At 32.8% G+C, this 23,964-nt stretch overlaps 2 protein-coding genes across 2 annotated transcripts in view; both read left to right on the plus strand.

The window, feature by feature from the left end:
* The first annotated feature begins 6,291 nt into the window (after positions 1-6,291).
* Positions 6,292-23,964, plus strand: part of LOC11438694 (uncharacterized) — a 101,746-nt gene continuing 84,073 nt past the window's right edge. Inside the window, exons 1-3 of the mRNA XM_039831340.1 lie at positions 6,292-6,383; positions 6,527-6,614; positions 8,701-11,682. Of these exons, the coding sequence (XP_039687274.1) occupies positions 8,701-11,682 (2,982 nt within the window). The 5' untranslated portion in view covers positions 6,292-6,383; positions 6,527-6,614. The remainder of the gene's footprint in view (positions 6,384-6,526; positions 6,615-8,700; positions 11,683-23,964) is intronic.
* LOC25491108 (uncharacterized) lies at positions 19,263-21,082 on the plus strand. The gene is made up of 5 exons (XM_039831341.1): positions 19,263-19,986; positions 20,244-20,377; positions 20,469-20,567; positions 20,659-20,727; positions 20,822-21,082. Exons 1-5 carry the CDS (start codon positions 19,365-19,367, stop codon positions 20,981-20,983), a joined length of 1,086 nt encoding a protein of 361 aa, XP_039687275.1. The 5' UTR covers positions 19,263-19,364; the 3' UTR covers positions 20,984-21,082.

Below are 23,964 nucleotides of genomic sequence, written 5' to 3' on the forward strand. Positions count from 1 at the left end.
TTATGTAATAGCGGGGTATAATTGGAACACAGGAAAAATTACATTGAAAAGTCAAATCTCGAATTTTTACCATTTCCATCAAATTAGTCCTTGTACACATGGCTGCCTTGTTGACACGTGTACATGACAACACAACATGCAAGAGGACACGTCATCACCACTAACGGAGCTTTTGGACGGAGGGACCATTTTTATGGACGTCTGTAAAATTCAGGGACTAAATAGATATTTCGCAAAATTCAAGGACGAATTTGGCCGATTTTTTAAAATTCAAGGACGAATTTGAGGTATTAGTCATAAAACTTTCTATTAAGTTTGTCAGAGACATACGAGCTAGTATAAGGGGAGTGTATTAGATTATGATTCTAAATGATTTTAAAAGACTTTTTTATTATGAAATTTTTTTGTGGTATTCAATTCAGATTCTTTCCAACTTAAAAAAAGTCATATGGTATTCAATCAAGACTCTTTGTCATTTAAAAAAAGTCTGGTGGTATTCAAAATCATTCAAATTTCGAAGGATTGTTTAATAAATCAGATTTTGTAGGATTTTCTAGTGAAATTTTAGCATGAAAAAGTCTTTCATGAAAACATGAAATTTCTTATGATTGTTTTTTCTTAAGATTTTACTCTCTCTCTCTCTCTCTCTCTCTCTCTCTCTCTCTCTCTCTCTCTCTCTCTCTCTCTCGTAAATAAAAGAGTGTGTTATGATCATTTTTTTCAATGAATCCTTAAAATTCATAAAATCTGTTGAAATCCGTAAAATCTTTTGAAATTTATAAAATCATTTCAAATCCTTTAAAATCTTATGAGTTAAATCCTGCAAAGTTTTTTAAAATCATCAAAGTCATTAAAATCCTGCAAAATCTTTTAAACAAAATTGTCATTTAAAATCCTAAGATGAGTGATTTCTTCAAATAGTGATTTTAATACAATGTGCGTGTAAAATGAATTTCATTATTAAAGATTTACTTGGTCACAAATACATATATATTGCATTTAGACCCACATACATTAATAATCACCTCATTTATTTATTTTAATAATATAATATAAATGATTTTTTCTCGTTTACCTTTTTTAACTAATGAGTGTGTGCCTAAATATAACATCATTCATTTATTCTAATAATATAATATAAATGATTTTTTCTCTTTTACTTTTTTTAACTAATGAGCGTGTGCCTAAATATAAAAGTTCTATGTTTGTGTCCAACCAAGTGTAGCTCACTGAACCACGATTTCGCTCAATTTGAAGTTTCCTCTTAGGACTATGAGGGTGCTTTGGTGGTGTCTTGTTAGGAAGAGGAAAAAGGTGGAGTATTTCACCTTATAAATGGCGACACTTGCAGGTTGACCCTCATGTAAAGGGGTGTTCATTTTAAGAGACGTTAAACACCCAACATCAGTCTGGAGAGGCGGTGCAAAGAATACTCAGGGCCAGTTTGGAGTGGCGGAGGTAAGAATACTCACAATCAACCTAAGAGATGGAGGTTACAAGGTAAAAGACATAATGAATATGAATTTAGAAATTGAGGTAGAGAAAACTCATCTTTAGGTGGATTCTTCCAGTAGTGTGAATAGGAGGGGAAACATGATGGCACTATAATGGTACAATGATGTAGTATCAAAAGTAAGTATTTATGTTATCGTTTCCACATGGACTGGTGCGATATTCTAAGCCGTTCAATAATCTATATCGTTCTGAGTAATAATGGAGTGGTAATAAGTTTTGTTTCATAAACTAGGAAACTATGAAATTGTAAAAGATTTGAGAGTTAAAAGGAAATGATTATGCTAGGATTAAACTTCATCAACCTACGTATACGTATTCTCGGATTAGTGTTGTGTATTCTAATTATCAATTGATATTATCACATATTGCTCAACAACGTCATTCGTGTCCAAATGATGTTGTGATTTTCATTGAGTCGTTTAATCGTCGATTTCCCAAACTATTAAACGATCCAATAGTCGATTTTATTATTGCATAGTTGATTTCCCAAACTATTAAATGATACAAAAGCTTTAAGTTCCAATATTCAAAGTGATTATCAAAACCTAAATTCCATGTCTAGAACAAATGCTTTGAAGAAGATTATTCTAACCTAGATTCAAAAGGTTTTTTTAAATAACATTTCAAACCCATAAGATTATAATGGAAAACAAGAATAACTTCAACATCATAAGATAATTAAAATCAAACAACATCATAATCAAAGGGAATACATACTAAAAGAGTTGATTACATTTAATCCCAACAAAAAGAGTCTAGCTACTCATTGTCATGGTAACCTTACAAGGAGAAAAGAAGAGATCATGGAATGGAAGCAAGCCATGATGTCTCAATGATCTTGTGAATCCCTTCAATCCTTGTGCTCCTTGCTCCTTTAGGGTCTCACTACGTTTCCCCTGTTTTCTCTCTTCCTAAAGTGGCATATGATATGATGAATGCCCGTCTGAAATGAGTAAATGGCTTTTTATACTATGCATGTTCTGATTGAACTCGCCATGGCAAGTAATCTGCTCGCCTCACGAGTTGAGCTTTCTTTCCTAGTGGGTTTCTGCCACGTCAGCTTTGAAGGATTAGGCCGCCTTAACTCGCCTCGCGCGTAATTTTGCTCGCCATGGTAAGTTTGCCCGCTTTGAACTCGCCATGGTAGGTTGGTGGCGAGTTGATTCTGGTACACCAATTGTAACACCCCGTTTTCCCAACATAAAAATTTCATAATAATTATCAGAGTATTCAGCACATAACAGAATGCTACACTTCTTAAAAATAATAAATGAGATAATTAACTAATTATCTTTCCAAAAATCATCAACATATTCATTCAAACTTTGCAGCGGATTGAATTCATTAACATAGATAAGTCTTTGGCACGCAGGCCTTATTAAAACATAAACAATACGTAAAGGAATAGAAAATAGCCAAAGACTGTTTAGTTATTGAATAAATTCCGCTGCGAAGTATTAAAGATTTTGTTATTAAATTTTAAAGGATAAATAGTTATTTATTCAGTTTATGATTTTAAGAAAAGAATGTGACATTCCGTTTTATGTGAATACTCTGATTATTTATGCGAAATTTTTATGTTGGGAAAACGGGGTGTTACAATTGCTGCCTCTACTCGCCTTCATGCTCGCCTCGCGAGTAATTCACTTGCCATGGCAAGTAGATCACTTGCCATGGCAAGTTGACTTTTTTCATAAATCCTTGTTTTTCTTTCTTTCTTAGTGTCTTGACATTCAATTCCTGCACAAATGGATAGAGTAAGATATAAAAAGCGTAATAGCGCAATTGTTCATCTTTTTCTCGGCTTTTCCCTAACTTACTTGTAAGACAAGTAACAAAAGTGCCTTAAATGTAACATGAAATTAACTACTTTCTGGCACTTATCATAACTATGAAGTTCTTGTGTAATATGCTCTAGTTGAGAGCAAACAATCCTTTAATAGGACAGAGAAACGCACTCCGTGGGTTAAAGAAGGACTGGTATAATTTTTGTGATTACATAAAAGACCAAGGCTAATTGGAGGCAAGGGGGTCTTTAGGAGGACATAAATGATCATTCTGTAGGCTGAAGAGGTTATTGTGAAAACTTATGGAACTATCTAAAATAGCTATTATAATTTGGTGCAAGGATCTTCAAGAAGGTGGAAGACGTTCCGATGTTTGAAGAGGTAAAGATAATAAAATCTTGTGGGACAACAAAGTGTAGTTGGATGCAAGGTTAAACAACAAGATGGTTGATTATTAAAGTGTAATTATCGTCGATTTAAAGGTAATGTGGAGTATTGATAATTGACAAAATAATAGGTTATCATGCTGCATTTATCCCCCTATAATGAACAAGAAATTGATTGAATGCATGACCTAAAGTGTCTAATCAGTGTCTATTTTGAATTTTATGGGTTTTTGTTAGTTTTTAGTGTTATTTGATCATTTAGAAAGTTATAACTTTGTACATCATAGCAAAACTCTGTCATAATTGAATCATTGTTTAAACCACACTTTTTACCTTTGAGAATTTCTAAGTCTTTTTAACTGTTTATCAAACCTTTGCTTTTATTTTATTTTTGTGACAAATGACTTATTTTATTTTCTTGCAAACAAGTTATTTGCTGAAAAGTTAGAGCTCCTCAGTCCATGTTGGATCGATACCTTTTTATATTATATCTTGAACAACGTACTTGCAATTATTCTTTCCACCTTTAAATACTCATAATGTTTAGAGATAAACCAAGCATGACAATGGAAATTGATGAATCATTTTTAATTAAGGTGGAGATTGTTAGTTTAAGTTGAAAATATACATATTTCAAAAATATCCCACCACTTAGAATTTAAAAGAAATAAGAAGACTAAATCTATATGTGAGCGTTTCTTTATTGTTGAGTAAGAGGTGAAACTGATGCAAACTAGAAGAGGAAATCCTCTTTGCACGTGTCTTCCTCTAACATGTATATGCATCCAATATCTCCATTGTTGGTAGTCGAGACCAAGAAGAAATTCTTAAAAAGCTGCCTTGAATTACCCTTTAAACTAACCACACAATATCTCTTTTGTGACATATTTCTCTCCATTTTCCCTTCTAATAAATAATAATATATGATTCCAACAAAGATGGACAATAGATGAAGAAATAAATACGAAATATGAACTGGTTAAGCAACACAAATGTTTTTACAATTTTAACGTATGTACGATTCAAATAATTTGAAGAGAGAAATGACCTATCAAGCACGGACACAGACACGGACACCGGACACGACAAGACACCAATATGTCAACACAGATAATAATTTGAGAAAACGATATAATTTAATGTAATCATAAGTGTTGTGTCGGTGTCGGATACCGACGCGTGTCTGACACTGGATCATGCCTAATCCGAGAAGTGTCCGTGCTTCATAGGAAATGATACAATCAACATCTACCTTCAATTTTTCCATCTCTCCTCAGTTGTAGACTTGTAGTCGGGTGCCACAACCAACAGTACTTCAGGGGCAATCACAATTCACAAATACAAATGGATTATAGATCAGGGGATGCTGATAGATTAACAGGTAAAGGGTATTTTGGTAATAATTTTTTTTTTAAAAAGGATTTTGATTAAAATTTAATTAGCATTTTTAAAAAGGATGAAATATATTATATAATTATCTATGAAGGGAGATGGATGTGAGTTTTAAAACATGAGGGAAGGGGAGTGTAATATCACAAAGATTTTGAGGGGAATGTATTTACCCATGTTCATGTTTGAACCAAAACCTTCAACTGTGTTTATCCCTTAACTCAAACCAATTGAATCATTAATCCTCTAAAGAGGGGTTAGTGCAAACAAACTATACAATAGATAAAAATATTTATCGATTATATACAAATGCTCAAAACAATACAAATTGTTGCGATGCTTCAAATATCTAAACGTCGGAGCGCCATTTTGATGTAGTATAGTAGAAAATGATGCCTTGCTTGCTTAGATATATCTATCATTCATCACTCAATGAATGTGCTTTGCTTCATGCTGTAATAATGTTTATTCTAAGGAGGTTCCTTTCCAGTACCTTACTTTACTTTATTCGATCCCTTCTTCTTTTTCTCTTTGGACTAAAAATAAATTTGTCGCTACAACACAAATGAGTTGTGTAAGAAATCAAAAAAAGAAAGAAAAAAAAAACTGTTATAGTCTCTCCTGCTTTGCTTTTGTTTGCTGTAGAACTTCAATTTCAGATTGGAGAAAGGGGAAGATTGTTCATACTACTGCTGGAAATAAGGTAAATTAATTTTTGTTTTTTTTGTTTTTAATTGAGGAACAAAAAAAATTATTAAACCGACGATTACATGTTGGTCTGGTGTTATTCAATCGGATTGACATTTTAAAAAATTTAAGGAACTTAATTTTAAAAACCTAAACAAAACAGTTTTTTTTTTCTTCTTTCAATTGCTATTGATTTTTTATACTTAGGCTTTAATCACAAATATAATATATAGAATGAGTAAGACATAAATGAAAAGGACATATTTTTTAGATATCTACTAATATAATGTGAAATAATAATAAAAATATTAAGGTTTGGTTTGAGATTTAGGTGACTGATTTCAATAACTTAGAAACACAAGTGCTTAATTAATATTTAACTATAGTAAACAATTAATAATCCAATAACATTGGATAAAGGTGAGGAAGATTGTTCCAAAAACTTAGAAACACAAGTGCTTGCACTATCTAGAAACATTGTTCCTATCTTTATTGTTTGCACTATCTTTAAAGATTCTTGTGATGCTAGGTACTGCAGATTGGATAAAGGTGAGGAAGATTGTTCATGAGACTGAAGTATGCACTGAATGTGGTGAAAATACTTTGTTGGAAAGATCAGGTAAATAACAATATCATTTTGCTTCATCATTCATTCATATACAGTTTGTTTGATTACTGCGCACTATCAAAGATAAAGTTGGTTTTCTAAAATTGTTGGAAAGATTGTCTAGTTGTTGAACCATAGTATATTTCTACATGCAGAGTTTCAATGAATGCTACTGCATATTGGAGAAAGATCAGGAGAATGGTTCATATGGCTTGAACATTTGCTGAAAGTGCTGGAGACAAGGTAACCAACAAACAATCATACTTTAACAATTTTCAGTCCATATTTTAATTAATTGTTTACAGTGACCAAGTTCTAGATTTTTTAAGAGTATTACAAGGGTTTATAAATCAACTTGAGTTTTATGCTTTGTATTATCTTTTAGACAAACCAACTCGAGTTGATAAGAAATTTTTTGCTCCAGCCATATTAATTTTACTTTTCAAACTGAAGCTTAAACCTTAAACCTCAAAATCCTCAAAAATATCATAAGCAGTCAATTTAACCAAGTGGCCATCTAATTTCAAGCATTAACAAATGGGAAATAACTAGACGTGTTCATGGTTAGAATCCAAACCAAAACCAAAACCAACATTTTAATCTCTGGTTTTTAATTCAAACCTGTTTTAAGTCAACATTTTTTTATAAAAAAAAACATATTTTTTTTAATTCAAAACCATTTTTAACCCACTATTTCATTTGCAAAACCATTTTTAACCCACTATTTCATTCAACAATGTTTCTACTACAAGAAGAATCAACTTATAAGGTAGGGTCACGGTTCCCTTAGATTGTTATAAACTCAAACTTTTGTAACACTTAACATTAATATATATCATAGATCATGACAGTAGTAATCACTCCTAAATTAAACCATTCATAAGTTTTTGTAACACTTAAACAACATTAATATATATCATAGATCATGAGAGTAGTAGGCACTGCCAGCATACTTCTGTATATTGAATTAGAACAGAAAATAGCTGCATGTTTGATGAGAACAACAATGATCCAACGGTGTGTAAAATAAATCTCTGATTCAACTGATTGCATAGCTATTATGCTTTTACGGGAAGTTCCTTGTGTGCATAAACCATACTTCGATCGCCATCTACCACCTGGCCATTACCTCTTAATACCCTGCAACATAGCATATGATTTAGTCTAATTTTGATTGAAGTATTCAACCATGATGTATAGATAAATAAAAGAAGATATGGTATCGATTTAACAGACACAATTTAATCGATTAAACCCTTCAATTAATTGATTAACAAAAGCTTCCTAATCGATTAACTATTAAAAAAAGTAATCTAGAGATTTATACGATATCTTATATTGATTTCTAAGCATCTAAAGATCTAACAATTCACGCACAGGACGGACACGACCAAGACTCGAAAACTAGATTATGCAACACCAACACATACTGTGTACAAAAAACATTGTCATCAAAACAACTACTGTGTACAAAAAAAACAGCAAACATGCTAATATAACAGAACTTATCACAATGATTGGTAAAATACATTTGAATACCACTTATCATACCACAGGACAGAAACCACATTTCAAAGTGCTAGTATATTAGCCACAAGCACATGCTGCAGAAATGAGTTGGAAATGTAATATAAATTTGAAAACTAATATAACAGAACTTGCTAGTGTTTTGATACCTCAAAATCATTGTAAAAGCAACAAAATAGGCTTCGACTAATTAATTCATAAACGGAAAGCTACGGTTCAGATTCAAACATGACAAGAAAGTAATGTCTTTTGGAACTCAAAACACATATTTAAGTTCATTTACGATCGGCCACAGAGAATTAAGGGCACATTACAGAAAATGCATTGGAGAAACATGATTGTTTCAACTTTAGTTTCACTAATGCTATAAGGAAATAAATAGTTTCAAATGCAGTAGCAGAAGAATAGTGACCTCATAAGCAAGAACTTGATTAAGTTTAGATATTGCAAAAAGTAATGAAATTAAAACAGAGAAATGTTGCTCATTAGATGATAAAGTTATCCAAATAGATGCTATTTTTACATAGAATGACAGGCCACTCAATAATAGAATAAGATCATTCTCATATCATTTTGCAGATAGAACAAGAATAAACATTTAAAACAAAGAAGAAATTTTCTAGATAGTAATAGAAAAGCACCACTTGGTAAAACAGTGGATTGGTATTTTAGAAAGCTACTATGAAACATTGATTACTTAATATGAATGATATGCTCTGAGAACGAGATTCATTATCAACCATTTTATTTTTCAATACAACACACACACATGTCTAACTTTGATCTATTGAAATTTATTTAGATGGCGAGTTTCTTGACTGATTTGGTGAAGTCATATGTGGAGAAATTAATAAATGGGGCGATAGAAGAATCAAGTTATATATGTTGCTTCACGTGCATTGCGAAGGATTTTGAAGAAGAAAAGGCTAGGTTGGAAAAGGAAAGGTTAACTTTTAAGCAACGTGTTGAAGTGGCAACTAGAAGTGGAGAAGATGTTCAAGCTAATGCTCTTTTTTGGGAAGAAGAAGCTGATACCCTCATTCAAGAAGACACAAGAACAAAACAAAAATGTTTTTTTGGATTTTGTTCTCATTGCATATGGCGATATAGAAGGGGGAAGCAACTGACAAATAAGAAGGAGCAAATGAAAAGATTAATTGAAACTGGAAAGCAACTTTCAATTGAACTCCCTGCCCGTTATCCAGATGTTGAACGTTATTCATCCCAACACTATTTTCATTTTAAAAGCAGGGAATTAAAATACAGAATGCTTTTGGATGCATTGAAAGATGACAACAATTATATAACTGGCTTGCAAGGGATGGGGGGCACAGGAAAAACTACGTTGGCCAAAGAAGTTGGTAAGGAACTTAAGCAGTCCAAACAATTTACTCAAATCATCGATACAATAGTGTCACTTTTTCCTGATATCAAAAAGATTCAAGATGATATTGCCAGAGCTTTGGGATTGGAACTTGATGACTGTAATGAATCAGACAGACCCAAAATACTATGGAGCAGATTAACCAATGGTGAGAAGATTCTTCTAATATTGGATGATGTGTGGGGAAATATTGATTTTAATGAAATTGGTATTCCATACAGTGACAATCACAAAGGCTGTAGAATTCTTATAACCACGCGCAGTCTCTTAGTGTGCAAGAAATTAGGATGCAGTAAGACATTCCAACTGGAGCTCTTATCTGATGAAGAGGCATGGACCATGTTCCAAAGGCATGTTGGTCTAACAGAAATTTCAACTAAAAGTTTGCTTGCCAAGGGCCGTAAAATTGCAAATGAATGCAAAGGGTTACCAATTGCAATTGCTGTTATCGCTAGTAGTTTGAAGGGAATACAACATCCAAAAGAGTGGGACGTGGCCTTAAAATCCTCGCAGAAACATATGTCCATGAACGATGTTGTTGATGATGATCTTGTTAAAATTTATGGATGCTTTAAGTTTGGCTATGATTATATGAAAAATGAGAAGGCCAAGAAACTATTCCTCTTGTGTTCTATATTTCGAGAAGATGAAGAAATTTCTCTCGAAAGGCTAACTAGATTCGGCATTGGAGGAGGCCTTGTTGGGGAAGATTATGACAGCTACGAAGATGCTCGAAGTCAAGTTATTAGATCCAAAAATAAACTCCTAGATTCTTGTTTATTGTTGGAGACCGATCAATGCAGAGTGAAAATGCATGACTTGGTTCGTGATGCAGCCCAATGGATAGCGAACAAAGAGATTCAAACAATGAGGTTGTATAATAAAAATCAAAAGGCAATGGTTGAAAGGGAAACCAATATTAAATATTTGTTATGTGAAGGCAAGCCTAAGGATGTGTTTTCCTTTAAGCTTGATGGTTCCAAGCTTGAGATTCTAATTGTCATTGTGCATAAGGATGGAGATTGTCAGAATGTGAAAATCAAAGTCTCGAACTCATTTTTTGAAAATATTATGGACCTTAGAGTTTTTCATTTAATCCATCATCGATATTCTAAACTAGATATATCATTACCTCATTCAATTCAGTCGTTAAAGAAGATTCGATCGCTTCTCTTTACAGGTGTCAATTTGGGTGAAATCTCTATTTTGGGAAACCTGCAAAGTCTTGAGACACTTGATTTGGATTATTGTAACATTGATGAATTGCCTCATGAAATCACAAAATTAGAGAAATTTCGATTGTTGAACTTGGAAAGTTGTAGAATTGAAAGGAAAAATCCTTTTGAAGTGATTGAAGGATGCTCATCACTTGAAGAGTTGTATTTCAAAAGAAGCTTTAATGAATTTTGCAGAGAAATAACTTTCCCTAAATTGAAAAGGTTTAGTATCAATGCAAATAAGCGTCCATTGGATGAATCATTATCAAAGTGTGTGTCTGTTGCCTACAATAAGGATATTTTCCTATCTGAAACAACACTCAAGTACTGTATGCAAGAAGCAGAGGTTATTAGACTAAGAAGAATCGAGGGGGGATGGAGAAATATCATACCTGAGATGATTCCTTTGAAACATGGTATGAATGATCTAGTTGAGCTTGAATTGAGATCCATTTCACAATTACAGTGCCTTATTGACACTAAGCATGTCATCTCTCAAGTATCAAAAGTCTTCTCCAAGTTGGTTGTACTAGAGCTCGAAGGAATGGATAATTTGGAAGAATTGTTCAATGGTCCTCTTTCCTTTGACTCTCTGAACAGTTTAGAGGATCTGTCCATCAGTAATTGCAAACATTTGAAAAGCTTATTTAAGTGCAAACTAAACCTATTCAATCTAAAGAGTGTGTCGTTGGAAGGATGCCCGATGTTGGTCTCCCTATTTCAACTGTCAACTGCTGTTAGCCTAGTGTTGTTGGAGAGATTGGAAATATATGACTGTGAGGGTCTTGAAAACATAATAATAGATGAATCGAGAGGTGAAATAATTGATGATAATGACAGCACAAGTCATGGCTCAATGTTTAAGAAACTGAAAGTTCTTAGTATTTATAGTTGTCCAAGAATTGAATTAATACTTCCGTTTCAATCTTCTCATGATCTTCCAGCATTAGAATCCATCACAATTGATAGTTGTGATAAGCTGAAATACATATTTGGCAAAGATGTCAAACTTGGTTCCCTCATAAATATGGAGCTTAGTGGTTTACCAAAAATGATTGACATTTTCCCTATATGTTATGGTGCCATGACTTCACCCATTAAGAGGTCATCTTCCATTTCTGGAGATACTTCCAAGCCAGAAGAACAATCAAAGCCAATCAAATGCAATATGTTTTCATGGACTGACATATATTGTTGTGGTAAAAAATATGGGCACAACAAATTGAAGAGTGCCACAAATACTCATGATCAACCTCAGAACAAGTTAATGGTAACCCTCTTACTTTCTTTTGTGATGTTATTTTTTGTATTTTTTTAATAAGAAACTATTGAGACATTTTATTATTTAAAAAAAAACTTATTAAATTCGTTTTATTAGACATCCTAAGCTTGAAGATTACTATTAATTAATATAATTGCAAATCACTAATACAGTATAATATGTACCAATTAATAGTATAGTATACAAGTTTAATACTATTTCAAGTGTTTATTAGCTTTAAGTTAATTATAGATAAACCCATAAATGTAAGCCTCAGACTTGTATTGTAGGAGAGAAATAATTACAATATATAAAAGAAAAATAGAAAAATGATTTGTTTTTATATAATTGCAGGAATCAAAGTCATATCCCCTTAACATATGGGAACGTGTTCAATGTCTTTCAAGACAATCACATATCTTATGCAATATTAAAGAGATTACACTGAAGAATATTTCGAAGATGAAATCAGTATTCATCCTATCGATTGCTCCAGGAATGTTGTTGGAGACTTTGACAATTAGTAAGTGTGACGAATTGAAGCACATTATAATAGACATTGATGATCATGACAACACTGGTGGCAATAACTTGACCAATGTCTTCCCAAATTTAAGAAATGTCAAAGTTGAAGATTGTGAGAAATTGGAATACATAATTGGACACGACACTGATGATCATCAAAACCACATTGAGATTCATCTTCATCTTTTAACATTGGAGACCTTTGTTCTTTGGAATCTGCCAAGTTTAGTCGGAATGTCTCCAAAACAATATCGCACATCATTTCCACACTTGAAAGATCTTGAACTCCTAGAATGCCAACACTTTGCTATCAAATCTATTGGTGATTTCACAATGCATCATTCTGCAACAAGATTTGTGGACGGTCCAATCACCAAGGTATCCATCCATATTTGATATTTCTCTATATCTTTGTTGTTTGTGAATCTAATAAATGATTTTGTGTGCATATGAGGTCTTTTTGTCTATAAAATTTAATAAAAAATATTTTTTTTATTGGTAGGACTAAAACGAAGGTTTTAGTAGCCTTATCTTTGAGACAGTTCTAAGTTAATCCATGATGGTTTTAGCACATCAGAGTTATACAAAACTACCAATCAAAATATATTTTTCGTGCTACGAATTATAAGATTCCGTTTTTTCGTTTCCATAAAAATAAACACTTTTAATACAAAATTATTCTATAAACAATTTTAGTCTCTATCGTTATGTACATGTTTATTTTTAAATGATTTTTTTTATATAAAAGTTCCTCCACAAAAGTTTCTCTAGATTTATGTTTTAATCTTTAGGAGTTTAAAAAATTCATATTTAATTAATCTTATCTTATTAAAATATTTGTGAAGCAACATTGTATAATGTTCAAAATATGCCTAAAAAAATTAAAATTCGAAGGATGATAAACATGTTTGTTTCAACATAAACATCTTCCAAGATAATTTTGTAAGAATTGAAAAATACGGTTTTTTTTATGCTAGGTCAAAAAACAAAATATAACAATTTTATATGAACTAAAAACATATTTTACATTTTTTCAAACTATATCACTTTTTAGGATGCGTCTAATATAAACCTCTTAAAAATGGTTTCAAGGTTGACCTTTAGTATAAAATGACCTTGTAAAAATAAAAACTCATATTCTATCCCTATAATTTGAGATTCTTCATATTTTTGACCTTGTAATATACACGAAGTCTAGAAAAGTGACCTAGAGGTTGAAGTTTTTCACGATTTTTGTAGGCACGTTTAGGATGTTAAAATACGGCTTTCCAAAAATAAAATTAGAATTTTCCGACAAGGGAAAGATTAATTATGAATTTTCATCTTATATTTATGAATTTCATAAACAATTCATAATTAATTTGTCCCTCGTTTAAAAACTCCAAAATTTCATGGTGCATGTTCTTATCATGTTCCAACCATGCCTGCAAATTTAGGGAACAAAATTTGACCTATGAGTATATGCTTACTCAGATCAAAATTACAATTTTGAACGTTTTGGTTGAAAAATCAAAATAAACCGAGGCGTCTTCAAAATGCTATGAAATATATCATTTCTATGTATTTTTATATATGTACCTACAAAAAATATACTCAAAATTCGATTTATAGGTCGAGATAATTGTTGTTTTATTTTTTGAATTTTTGGAGCTTTAAAAATTCATAATCAATCCGTCATTTGTCAAAAAATTCTATTTTTTTGTGTAAAAAAATAATAATCATATTTTAACGTCCTAAACATGCCTGCAAAGAATTATGAAAAATTAAACATATAAGTCACTTTTCTGGACTTCACGTATGGTTAAAAATAAGAAGAATCTTAAATTGGATAAATTATAAGTTTATTTTATTTTATTTTTATAGGTCATTTCTAGACTTCTGGTATATTATGGGTCAATTTATACAATTAACTCTAATAATAATAACTAAAGAACAAAAAAGTAATTACCTGTAAAAAAATGTAGGGTTCACTATGATCCTGATAAAGGAGGCTAAGCATTTGCTAAGAATTTCCACTTCAGTGGTAGACCATGATGATGACAGTTGACTCCTAAGCTATTATCAATAGATCGTGTGTTGTGAGTAAACTCACTTCACATTTACTCTTTGTCGACCGGAAGTTTGTCTAATTGAGGTCTTGATATAACACATGTTTCAAATAGTCATGTTCCCCAATATATAGGCTTGTAAGAGGAACATGTTGTGGCCCGACATTCTACGTAGTCTTATTTTGTTAGCCTTCTTCTTTGTCGATCTTGCATCAGTTGTTGAGTCCTTTCGTGTTTCTCCAAAAATGTCCACTTTACGTTGAATCACAGTCCTTTTTGACGAACTTTATTTTATGCCATTAACACCTACTTCTCTTGACAAATTACTTCTTTGAACTTTAATATCACCCAAAAAATTTGGACGGAAGGTGTGAAGAATAGAGTGAAAAAAGTCTTCGATATATGAATTATTTCTAGGTGTGAAAATTGAATATTATACTTCAGGTAATGAATAATGTACAACCACTAATGTGTTTATATAGACAAATCTAATCTAATGGGTCTACTAATGACTAATGGATTAAATACAAATAAAGATAAAAATTACTACTAAGGATAGTAAAAACAACATTATTTACAACACTTCCCCTCAGCTTGCAAGTAAGTTAGTTGAATCGTTCTGTTGATAAGCCCTTCCTTAACACATCTTTCAGATGATGCCCATAAGGAATGTACGTTGTCGTTATCAGTTCATTATCCATATTTTCTTTGATGAAATGTTGGTAAATCTCAATGTGTTAATTGTCATGTCACGTTGAACAAGATTATCTGCAATACTAATAGTCGATTTATTTTTATAAAAGTAATGACCTTCACACTGTATTTTCAAACTTTCTAGCACTTGTTTCTTACATAATAGTTCACAAAATACTTGTGACATACATAGCTCTAAATTCTACCTCAGCGCTTGATCGAGTAACTACTTTTTTCTTCTTACTCCTCCAAGCAACAAGGTTACCACACAAAAAGGTACAATAACCTGAAGTAGATCTTATATCGCTCATTAAACTTGCATAATCATAATGAGTGTAAGCATTCATAGTTACACTTCCATATATTTTAAACTAGGTTCCTCTCCCTGAAGTGGCTTTAAGATATTGTAGAAGAAGATCTACAACCTGCAATTGTCTCACTCTTGAATCATGCATGAAATTAGTTAATCACGCTCACTGCATATGCCAAATACGCCCTGGTGTGTGCCAAATAATTGAACTTTCCTAATACCCTTGTCAACTTTGGCACTTTCATCCTCAAAGCTCACCTTGTTATTTTTCTCAATGGGAACACTCGTAGGTTTGCAACGAAGTTTTTCTTTTTTCTGTAAATGGTCATGCACATATTTTCTTTGAGAGATAAAAATTCCTTTCTTTGAGTTAACTACCTTAATTCGCAAGAAATACTCGAGTTATCTAAGGTCCTTCATTTCAAACTTTGTTCATAACTTATCTTTGAGTTGTTGTCTCTCAGATAAATCATCTCATGTAACAATAATATTATTAGGAAAAACTCCAGTCTCACATGGGAGAGATAATAATCTTGACAAGAGTTTATAAAGAGAGATTCTCCTTAGCTTACGAATCGGTTTTGTAAGAATAAGTTAGACTCAAAATAAAATTTAACATGGTATCAGAGACCATTGATTCAGGCTACCCATAATTTATGCATACATCAAGCCCAATAGTGTTGCACGTAAGGGAATGTATTGAAAAAAAATTCAAATCTCACATATAAGATTCTTGATAACAATTTATAAAGATAGATACTTCACAATTGTTAAGAATAGAAGTTTCTTTTAACTAATTCCTAGACTTCATTACAATTATGTTTCTCTTGAAATCGGTTGAACATATTAATTGGTCTCCATTATAAATTTGGACATGGTGTGTATGTCATATATTGAGTAGTATTGATATTTCTTACAGAACTTAAATGATTTTGTTTTTCTCCCTTGATAGCTACTAGTGTTTTGTCCTCGTTATTCTAGTATAGTGGTTTAACTGTGAAAATATTTTATGTGTAATCCTAGGTTTGAATTCAGGTCACTGCACTCATCCTCTCTATGTGTATGTTCATTTGAGTTTGTGTTGGCCACTAGATCAATAGAAATAAAAAATTTACTAGCGTTTAAGGGGAGGGTGCTCAAGTACTTCGATGCTTATCACAATTCCTACCTTAAATATGCATATAATTTTAACGCTTTGATAGTATTTTATTCCTCTTATTTTTATTTATTTATTTTTTCAAAGCAATTATGTCAGGACTGGTTCTAAGCCTGGGTAAAAGGAGAGATTTGTGTTAGATGCCAACGGCCAACATAGGGTATTGGTTATTACTCCCTCCGTCCCTTTTTACAGGAGTAGCTTGGAAACAACATGAGTATTAAAAAAAATTGTTGAAATAATAAAGTTGTCACAAATATATGTGTCTATTACCAAATTGTCCTTTGTGATAGATATATTTAATATTAACTTTTTCATATTCCTAGTACATTGATAGTATTAATAAATGTATAGTTGAAAAAGAGTATTAAATGCATCTAGAAATTTGTAGATGATCTTATATTAAGGGACACACACTTTTTTGTATATAGTGTTATAACTAGGGAGAGAGGGATAATGTAAGGGTTAAGAGGAGTGCGAAGAGAAGAAGCATCGGTGGGACTCCGTGTATAAAGTGGTGGCATTTAAAGGGTGAAAAACAATGGATTTTCCAACACAAGATTATAGAGGGAAGTTTTAGGCAACCACAAGGAAGCACAAATGGTATGTGGAACAAGATGTCACATGAGTTTGAAAAGGTAGTAAAAGAGATGTTGGTAGAACCAAGAGGTTTTGGACCTAGGGATAAATAATCTTGGTGGTTGAATGACAATGTTCAATGTAAAGTTTGATTTAAAATGCAATATTTTAAAGATTGGTCTTTGTGTAAAAATGTCGAAACTTGGGATAAATATAAGATAGCTAAGAATGAGACCAAGAATGTGGTGAGCGAAGCAAGAAGTCAAGATTTTGACATATTATTCTAATACTTAGGTACCAAGGAGGGAGGGTAGAGTATTGGTTCAGGACAGAGATATAAATGATAGATGGAAGAAGTATTTCCACAACCTATTTAATGAAGGATATGAGATCTTACCAGCCTCTAACATGCTAGACATCAGAGAGAAGGATCAAAACTATAACTACTATTGTTGGATGTAAGCGTACGAGGTAAAATAAGTTTTTGAAATGGATGAGTAATGGGAAGGCAGTTGGGGCAGACAACATACCTATTGAAGTGTGGAAATGTTTAAAGATAAATGAATTGTTTGACTGTCAAAACATTTTAACAAGTTCATGATCATGACAAAGAACATACTAGATGAATGAAGAAGAATCTCTTTAATTCCGATCTATACGAACAATAAAAAATTGCGTGAATTATAGGGGATATAAATTGATGAGTCATACCATGAAGTTATGAGAAAGGGTGATTGAACGAAGAATAAGAAAAGAGACCCAAGTTAGTGATAACCAATTTGGTTTTATGTCTAAGGTCGACCATGGATGTGATTTACTTACTTCCACGTGTGATGGAGCGACGTCAGACATGTAAAAAAAAATTCTTTTTTTTTCATTGATTTGGAGGAGTATGATCAAGTGCCTATAGAGATTCTATGGAAAGCCCTAAAGAAGAAATGAGTTAGGATTACTTATATTAGAGCTATCCAGGATACCTATGAGGAAATTTTGACTAGTGTTAGGACACACGATGGGACTACAAACAATTTCCCCATAACAATAGGATTGCACCAAGGGTCATCCATAAGCCCTTACATTTTTACTTTAGTTTTAGTTGTACTTCTAATAAACATCCAAAAGTTAGTACCGAGATGTATGAGTTTTGAAGATGATGTTAGTCCTGCTTAGAGACACGAGGGAGGAATTGAATGAGAGGTTAAAGACTTGAAGACAAGCCTTATAAGCGTATGACTTCTGCCAGAGTAGAATCAAGATAAATTATATGGATTGTAACTTCAGTAAAAGGAGAACTAGTTCTACCTTGAAGGTGAAAGTTGGAGATCATATCATATCCCAAGTTACACGGTTTAAATATCTTGAGTCCATAGTACAAAATGACGGAGAAATATAAGCATATATAAATCATCGTATTCAAGTTGGGTAGCTGAAATAGAGAAGAGCCTCATGTGTTTTATGTGATAAAAAAGTACCACTTAAGTTGAATGAAAAATTCTATCGAACATCAGTCACACCGGCGATGTTGTATGGTACAAAGTGATGTGCAGTTAAGAACCAAAACGAGAATCAAGTAAGCGTAGCAGAGATGAGGATGTTGTGTTGGATGAGTGGTAAGCCTAGACGAGATTTGATTAGGAATGACCCCATTAGAGAAAGTTGGGGTAGCACCTATAGTAGAAAAGATGGTAGGAAATAGGCTTAGATGGTTTGGACATGTAGAAAGAAGACTTGTAGATGTTGTATTAGAAAGAATAGATCAAATGGAGGACAATCAGATCATAATAGGTAGACGAAGACCTATAAAAACTATAAGAGAGACAACTAGAAAAGATTTTAAGGTTAATTCATTGGATCTAAATATGGTTTACGATAGAACATTAATGTGTAATTTAATCCATCTAGTCGAAAACTAACATAAACATATTAATGGGATAAGGTTTACGATAGAATATTAGTCGGATAATGTTAGTGGGATAAGGTTTGGATTTTGTTGTTGTTGTTGTTGTTTCAAAACGTGATGGGAAAACTAACATAAACCAAGTGAAAAGATGAGAGGAATTACGATTTCGAATCAAGACTCTAGGACATCAAATGTTTCAATAGTCTTTTATCATCTCAACTATATTTACAAACCTTTGTTATTGTTATTTTATTAATGTGTTTATTTCCCATTCGTTTATTACAGGATTTGAGTGGGAATGTCGAGCATTTTAGCGCTTTGGGAAGACTCGTGGTAAATAATAACTCCAAAGTAGAAAGCATCTTTTGTCTCAATGAAATAAATGAACAACAAATGAAATTAGGTTTGGAATTCATTTATTTGAATGTTCTGCCTATGATGACATGCCTTTTTGTGGGTCCCAACAATTCGTTTTCCCTCCAAAACCTTACAGTATTAAAAATCAAGCAATGTGAAAAATTGAAAATTGTTTTCCCCACTTCTATTTTAAGATGTCTGCCGCAGTTGCTTCATATAAGAATTGAAGAATGCAAAGAGTTGAAGTATATTATTGAAGATGATTTGGAGAATAAAAAATCCTCAATTTTTATGTCTACAAAGATATGCTTCCCAAAGCTACGATCTCTTGCTGTAGTAAAGTGCAACAAGTTGAAATATGTCTTTCCAATCTCCATATGTAAAGACCTTCCTGAGCTAAAGTGTCTAGTGATAAGAGAAGCAGATGAGCTGGATGAAATATTTGCAAATGAAGGTGATGATCAGAAAGTGGAGATTCCAAATCTAGAATATCTAGTATTTGAAAATCTACCAAGCCTCAGTGATGTCCAGGGAATTCATTTTCAAACTGTAAAACATCGTTTCATACAGAATTGTCAAACACTATCTCTGGCTTCATCATCAACAATAGACTTCGAAAATAATATTTCTGGTTTACCTTCTGTCTGGTTTGACAACGGTACACACTTTATCCATTATATTTAAAACTATTAAATATTGGCTGTCAATAATTACATATCATGCATTAATATTTACAGCAAATAAAAACATACCATTAGGTTAAAGGATATAAATAACTGAATCTTCTAAAATGTAAGGGCATGTGGAGTAACCTATCAAATAGAAAACTTTAAAAGTAGACAATATTGTACGTCTTTGAACTTGAAATTGACTATTTAGAGTTAAAAGTAGACGTTTTGATTTACTTTGCCATAGATTATGACTATTTGAAGACTCTATTCAAGCAATTACATGATGAGTTCAAAGGCCACGATACTTGTAATGAATATCCAAGTTCAGAAATCACTGAAGTTCAAGCAACATCTGGACATCAGTTGACTTCTTCACAGGTCAATCCTATTCTATTTATTTAACCTAACCACATATGAATACAATCACCAATACAATGTATTTGAATCAAACATTTTATTCTTTGTGCAGAAAGAAATAGAACAAACACTAGAGACAGAGCATGAATTTGTTGAAAATGTTCCTCAACAAAAGATGCCATCAGTAGCAATAATACCAACAAATTCAGAAGTAATTTTCATATTCCTCTCCAAGCCTTAGCTAGTAAGTAATGGACTTTATTGATAACTCAAGATCACTAATTCATATGTTCTTATTACAGGAGTTGATAAATGAGCAACGTCCACTTGGAGAAATTGATACTACCGTCAAACCTTCTCAAGAAAATAATGTAATATAGTACCACCTCATTGTGAATATAAAGCTAAAAAAGAAACATTAAAAATATGTTGCAACTAATTTACATTTTCTTGTTATGCAATCAGTTGGAGGGTTCAACGTCAGAAACAAAAGTCGCATCAACTTTGTCAACCATTTTAGAAACAGCAAAGAATGAGCTACCTATACAATTAGTTTCTCCTAAACAAAAGGCATTTCCCCTCATTTTTCTTGTATTATTTTTAACACTTTTTCAATGTAGGAATTGAATTATACTACAATCTTCAACATCCATTTAATTTTAAGCAGGGTATCAAAATATGTGTTGAAGAAGGAATCACATCAGCTAATGCCAAGACAAAAACTTCAGCACCTCATTCATCTAAGCATAAAACAACTTCACAGGTCAGTTTATTTTATTTAATAAAGCCTTCAAATTAACACGGTGTTCGGCTTACAAATATTCATGTCATGTTTTTTATAAGAGTCAAGCTTTAAACTAATTTTGATATATAGAGAAGAGAACATAATTGGAGTCTACTACTTTTGACATTTGGATTCTTTTGTTTTATATTTTTTTTTTCTTTCTATAATGAAGTAAGCTTATTTTAGGCAAAAATATATATAGCGAGGCTGATGCTATAAATAGTAAGAATTGATGATAATATCATTCTTTTATATGAATTTTGTAGGAAGATGGTGATGTTACCACTCAATATGTTGATGATAAAATCTGGCAGGAAACTAGTAACACTAATGATGATCAAGGTGAAAACTCTTTGGATTAGTGTTGTTTTCATAAGCAATTACCTCATCACCTTTTCATTTTGAAGTTTAACTCTCTTCTTTCCCACCTTTTGGACAGTTTCTCTAAATGATGATAATGTATCAAATACTGAAAGTAAGCTCAAATCAAGAACCTCTTCTATTGCATCTCAGTTTCCTTCAAAGCCTTCTGAAGGTATTTTATTGTTTCATTTTATTTTTAATTAGTTTTCTTTGCTCAAATATGCATAATTATTCTTTCCTATACTTTCAGGGGACCCTTCTCAAATAGATAAAGATCTAAGTTCATCTTTGGTTGTGACAAAGGAGCTTGAGAATCTAGTCTCCAAGAAGCATTTGGCTATTGAGAACTTGTCTTTGTTGACTGACTTCCTTGTTAAGCATCCTTCAGTTCTTCTAAGGGACACTTCACTGAGTAGCAGATACAAGGGTTATTCCTACAACTGCCTAGCTGAGCTATTGCGATTCCTCCAAACTCATAGTGCGTTGGATGTGTTAGGTTCAAGCCACTCTGAATTTGTTGATTTATTACAAGATGTGCGCAGATGTGGTTTTGATAAAGATTGGTTGGATGGTGTTGAAAAGCGCGCTTTGTCTCATGAATTACAATTCTCTGAAAATGCATTGCAAAAGCCATCGTATTCCAAACAGCATGTCACCAAGGAAGTTGAAGATATTCGTTTGAAGATAAACATTTTAAATCAACATGTGGAAGATCTTAAGCATCAATTGACATCTTCTGAATATGTTTTGGAGACTATCATTCAAAAGAAGGCACAAGTTTTAAAAACTAAGGCTGCTTTAAGTGCCCCTCTTGGCTATTAGACTATCTTTTATTGTTGAAGCTTTTCATCATTGAATGTTGTTTATTTCTTCGGTAATTTCTGCTTCTCATTTGAAATGAACTACTATGTTTGTTATTGATTGTTGCATTTAACAAAGGAAACACCATATTAAGAATATATGAATTTTAATGGCATAATGTTGAACGTGGAACTATGATTGTTAATTAAAACAACCATCAATATTCTTTATTTTCATGATTTAAAGACTTTTGATTCCCCACAAACTTCTTAGCATTTGTACATGAATGATGACACATGAGCACAACAACTAGAAATGTTGGTCCTATCTTTAGTGTCATTCAAATCTAGACATATACGAGCAAATTCACTCCAATCAGGTTCATTCTTAACGATTTCATTAAAATTCACAAAAAGCCTCGCATTTTCATAAAAAGCACCGTTGGCTTCACCAGCATCACTGCAGGTTTAAATGTTTTCTTCATTGGCTACAAAATCATCGGCTACATAGCTACACTCATTTCCTTGCTAAAAGTGACAGATGTAAAACTCAATTAGGCACATTCCTTGTGCACACGTGTGAGAATTCACATACCTCTCGTCACCAGTTTTTCACTTATACCTCCAAACGAACAAGTCCCAAACCAATAGTTAGCCATTTCCCTTCAACTCACCAGCCGGAGGACTCGAAGGTTTTGTTTGCGAGTTTGGAGGGGAAGGGAGACGACGGTTTGGAAAAAAAGGAAAGAGTAAGTGGAAGAAGAAGTAGAGGACATTGGGAGGAGAGGACTTTGGGGGTTTATTTTTTTCAAAATATAAAACCCTCCTCGTCTTGGAAACTCAAAAGTTGTATTGGAAGAGGGTTTTGGGGGGTTTGGGAGGTTTACATGAATTCTTCAAATTTAATTTATGTTGTTATAATATTTTAAAAATTAAAAATATATTAATCATAAGATTTCTCAATTTTCCCCCTATATTTCTCACCCCCCCAAATCCTTTCCTTCCCCTCCCCTTCAAACTCCCAAACAAAGCCCAACAGAGATCTATAAGCCCGGGAGAAAATGAAAGCGCGTGAATTTCGCACCCAAGCACACACGTCCCTACAAGTCCACTATGAAGGCAGGCCTAATAAAGGCCATAGACCGAGGGCAGGGAAATACATTATCCACAAACAAGTACAAAGTACCTCCAAATCGGAGTCAAATAACCTCCTCGCCAGTAACCGCCTACCCAAGGAGGGCAACATAACCTCTCTCGACGGACCCTTGACCCCACGAGACAAAGAGGTTGGGTCCTTTAATAGAGCCGATGAAGAAGAGGTCAACAGAGAAGCAAGAGAATCAACAAAGCTTACTTCCATGGATCATTTTACCAAAAATGGAACATTATCACCCACGGCGGATCGTAAGGCTCGTGGAATGAGAAAACTGAAAAACTTTTGTAAAAATCGCTTAAACGTGCCTACAAAGGCTCAGAAACAGTACCGTCCACAACGGACCATGAGGCCCATGAAACGAAGAAACCAAAAACCTCGAAAAGTCATCTTAGACACGGTCGACAAAAGTCAACAAAATCCAATCTTTTGAAACTCAAAGAATTCCCATTCTTTAAATTTCAAATTCCTCAAAGCTTCTATCAAGCTACAATCGACTATCTTAACC

Source organism: Medicago truncatula, chromosome 3 (genome assembly GCF_003473485.1).
Source record: "Medicago truncatula cultivar Jemalong A17 chromosome 3, MtrunA17r5.0-ANR, whole genome shotgun sequence".
NCBI classification, from domain to species: domain Eukaryota; kingdom Viridiplantae; phylum Streptophyta; class Magnoliopsida; order Fabales; family Fabaceae; genus Medicago; species Medicago truncatula.

What these genes read in the sequence shown, in the direction of transcription:
- LOC25491108 (XM_039831341.1), top strand. Translation starts at nt 19,365, where the DNA reads ATGAAATTAGGTTTGGAATTCATTTATTTGAATGTTCTGCCTATGATG. An exon ending in TAATACCAACAAATTCAGAA is followed by an intron (nt 20,568 to 20,658) that starts GTAATTTTCATA and finishes TTCTTATTACAG; the next exon opens with GAGTTGATAAATGAGCAACG. An exon ending in AACCTTCTCAAGAAAATAAT is followed by an intron (nt 20,728 to 20,821) that starts GTAATATAGTAC and finishes TTATGCAATCAG; the next exon opens with TTGGAGGGTTCAACGTCAGA.